The sequence below is a fragment of the Carassius gibelio genome, chromosome B25, assembly GCF_023724105.1.
Source record: "Carassius gibelio isolate Cgi1373 ecotype wild population from Czech Republic chromosome B25, carGib1.2-hapl.c, whole genome shotgun sequence".
Taxonomy (NCBI): Eukaryota; Metazoa; Chordata; class Actinopteri; order Cypriniformes; family Cyprinidae; genus Carassius; species Carassius gibelio.
This window is the reverse complement of record NC_068420.1, coordinates 19,859,854-19,863,217: the sequence shown is the minus strand read 5'-3', so window position 1 is coordinate 19,863,217 and position 3,364 is coordinate 19,859,854. Positions and strand designations below refer to the sequence as shown.

Sequence of the window (3,364 nt, the reverse complement as noted above, 5' to 3'; positions counted from 1 at the left end):
AGTCCCTCTTTTCAATTCTTCATTAAAAACTTGCAATTTAGATTGTACAAAAAATACTATTTTTAAAAATTTAAACAACAAAATTATTATTAACAATAAATATTATTTATAAAAATATATTATATCTAAAATATTTTTTAAATAGTTTATTGTTAAAGTGTAAACTACTCATCATTCGTACACACACACACATACACACAAACACACACAACTTGTAATCGGCAGGTTTGTAAAACATTTACATCTGATGAGTAGTTTACACTAGAGTAAAGAATGCAGAAAGTGTTGTAAATGATGTATTCATGTGTTTACACAACAGGTTTTGAACACTTTGTAGTGTGTACTGCAGTGTAAGGGCGACTGATGAGAGTTAGACAGATGTCTTTTGACACACATGGAGTATTTGAACTCTGTGAGATAATAGTACAATGATGACATTTCAATAATTTAGAAGTGATTAATAATATATTAACTAGTAATTATACTGAAAATGAATGTATTAATTAATCTTAATTAATCTAAGTTTCAGTCAATTTATTTTAGCTACATTTAAAAACAAATTACGTTGACTGAATTGAATTTTAAATTTAATTTTAATGTAGCTAAAATATATTGTTTGCAAACACTAACTTTACCTTAATTTTTTTTTTTTTTTTTTATTGTATTCAGTGTATTTACCTTTTACTAAGGATCTGTTTGATCATTTCATGATGCTATTTTTAAAGATAACCTACAAGATGTTTAAATCGTTAGCATATTACTTAATAATCATTTGTGGATGTATGATCATGTTTTGTAAATTATTAGTTAATCATCATCTAATCACATGTAAATTATTTATAACAATGTACAAAACAGATAAAATATTAACATTTCACTTATTAATCATTTATGAACACATTCATGTTTTGTAATTGATTAGTTTATTTAGTTTAATGAATAAAACACACACAAATTGTTAGCATCACATATTAATTGCTTGTGAATGTTTTGTAAATTATTACTTCATCATTAACTAATCAATTATAAATGACTTACAACTGAACGTTATTATAAAGTGTTAATATTCACTTTGAACAAACAATCCCTGTCTAAACACTTTCAAAATGTTTATCACAGTTTTTCTAATACATACAAAATATGTGTAAATCTTTTAAATATTTGATTCAGTTATTTTCTAATTATGAACAGTAATATGTTCTGAATTGTAGTCACACAATATGTATTTGAAATGATGTGTGAAACATATAAAAAACACTTAATGTTATGATAGGATGTAAAAACTGAACTTGTACTAAAAAACTTAGTATGTTTGAAGTTTTGATTTAAATGTGTAAAGTGTTTGTGTAGTTTGTATATTGTATAGATAGTAATATCAGCTGTAGTGATGTTGAATAAGATGAATAGTGAGATTTTAGTGATGTTGACTGCACTCCTCATGTCTGCTGCTGAAAGTCCTGTTGAAATGCTGTGAATGCTGCAGGGCAGAAGAGTGCTGGAGCTGCAGTGTGTTTTCTCTGTGTTTGTGAATGTGTTGTGTTTGTCTCCTGCAGCTGGTCCCACAGTGAAGCCCTCAGTGTCTCTGCTGCCGCCCTCTTCTCTGCAGATCTCTGGAGACTCAGCCGCACTGCTCTGCCTGCTCAGCTCTTACTCTCCACAGGGGGCGCTGGTGAGCTGGACACTGGACGGCTCAGAGGTCACCGAGGGGGTTGTGACCAGCGCAGAGAGCGAGCAGGACGGCCGCTACAGCCGCAGTAGTGTCCTGACCCTCAGCAAAGCACGCTGGGAAGCGGGAGAGCAGTACGTCTGCAGAGTAACACATGATGGAGCTCCTCATGAGGCCTCGTTCCACAAGAGTCGCTGTTAGTCGCTCGCAGTGCTGATGTTTCTCCAGTGAGCGCTGCTCTCTCCTGAAGATGAGCGTATCTGAGTGTCCTGTGTCAGGCAGGATTCACATGAGTCTAGTGCTGCAGCTGTAGTCATTTACAACTCAATACTGAAAGAGAGCTCTAGTGTCAAAGCACTGGCTGATCTTTCAATCTGCTGTGTTTGCTGCAACATTCAATAAAGCTTCTCAACAAACTCCATTTGTGTCTGACAACATCATTCAACTAACAGATGAAGATGCATGTAGTGTTTGTCCAGGTGTTTTTCAGAAGCTCGATCAGTAGCAGTAAATCTAGTCAAATAAAGCTCTTGGGGTTTGAACATGGTCTCTGGAGACAGAGCTGCTCTATTCTGAGAGGATCACAATCACTCCACCCTGACAATGCAAATGAGATTTTCAGCTCACACTCCCAGAGTCACTGTTTGATTGGTTACATGATCTGGACTGAAACACACCAGTTTCACTTCTGCTGTAGTGAAGAGATAATTAAAATATACGGTATATGAAAAATGTCATAAAAACATAAAAAGCCATTCTGATACAAATTTTGTAAAAATGTAAATCTTTCTGTTGGTCAAATGGAAAGCATCACGTCCAGATATCAGAAGTGACTGAATGCAGTCTGTTCAGTTTGATTGACAAGAATCATATCTTACATCTAAAACATGATGATCATATTAAACATTGACTCATTCTATTAAGAAATACAAGATTTCTGTTAGTAGTAATGACACTGTGTTATTAGTGTCTGTGTTGATCAGTGTTGTGTGTGTACTTCTTCTGAACCATGAAGAGATATTTGTGGTTATTCTGCAGGTTTATGTGTTTGTTTACACTTGAGTTTAAATTGAATTAAGATTTATAAAGATTAATAGATTTAGGAACAATTTTGTGAGGATGGTTTTATAAATTGATTGTAGGGACATTTCAGAATATCTATGTACATCTTCATAAATGAGGCTCCAGAACTCAAGCTCATATTTTATAAGCAAATGTCACTCAGTGAATCATGAAAACACCTGCAGATGAAGGAAATTATGACACAAGACTGTGTAGCCAAATTGTGAGTCTCAAACACTGAAACAGATCACTGTTGGTTCTCTGTGTGTTGACTCTGTGTAGTTTTACTGTATCATGAAGCTCCTGTGAGGACGCTGAACATCTGCTGATGGAGCTGCTCTATTCTGAGAGGAACACAATCACTCAAATATGAGTTTGACTGTTTGACTCTTTATTCTCTGAAATGAGTCAGTTGTGTTGGACTGATGGAGAGATGAGCTTTGTTCACACTGAGACTCTCAGCAGTCATACTGACCTTCTGAATGATTGAATCAACTGTTGATCTGTGATGAGACTCAGTCAATGATTCATTCTGATGTGTGTCCTTCAGTATCTGTGTCTCTCACAGCTCTTACTGAATCACTCTGGCTCCTAGTATCATGTATAAGATTCATATTACATTGTTTTTTTAACAAT

General features: G+C 34.5%; 1 gene segment (V, D, J or C); it reads left to right on the top strand.

The window, feature by feature from the left end:
• The first annotated feature begins 1,399 nt into the window (after window positions 1-1,399).
• On the top strand, window positions 1,400-2,083 carry LOC128014069 (immunoglobulin lambda constant 7-like). The segment is given in 2 exon segments: window positions 1,400-1,406; window positions 1,554-2,083. Coding segments are annotated over 2 exon segments (321 nt in total).
• The last annotated feature ends 1,281 nt before the right edge of the window (window positions 2,084-3,364 follow it).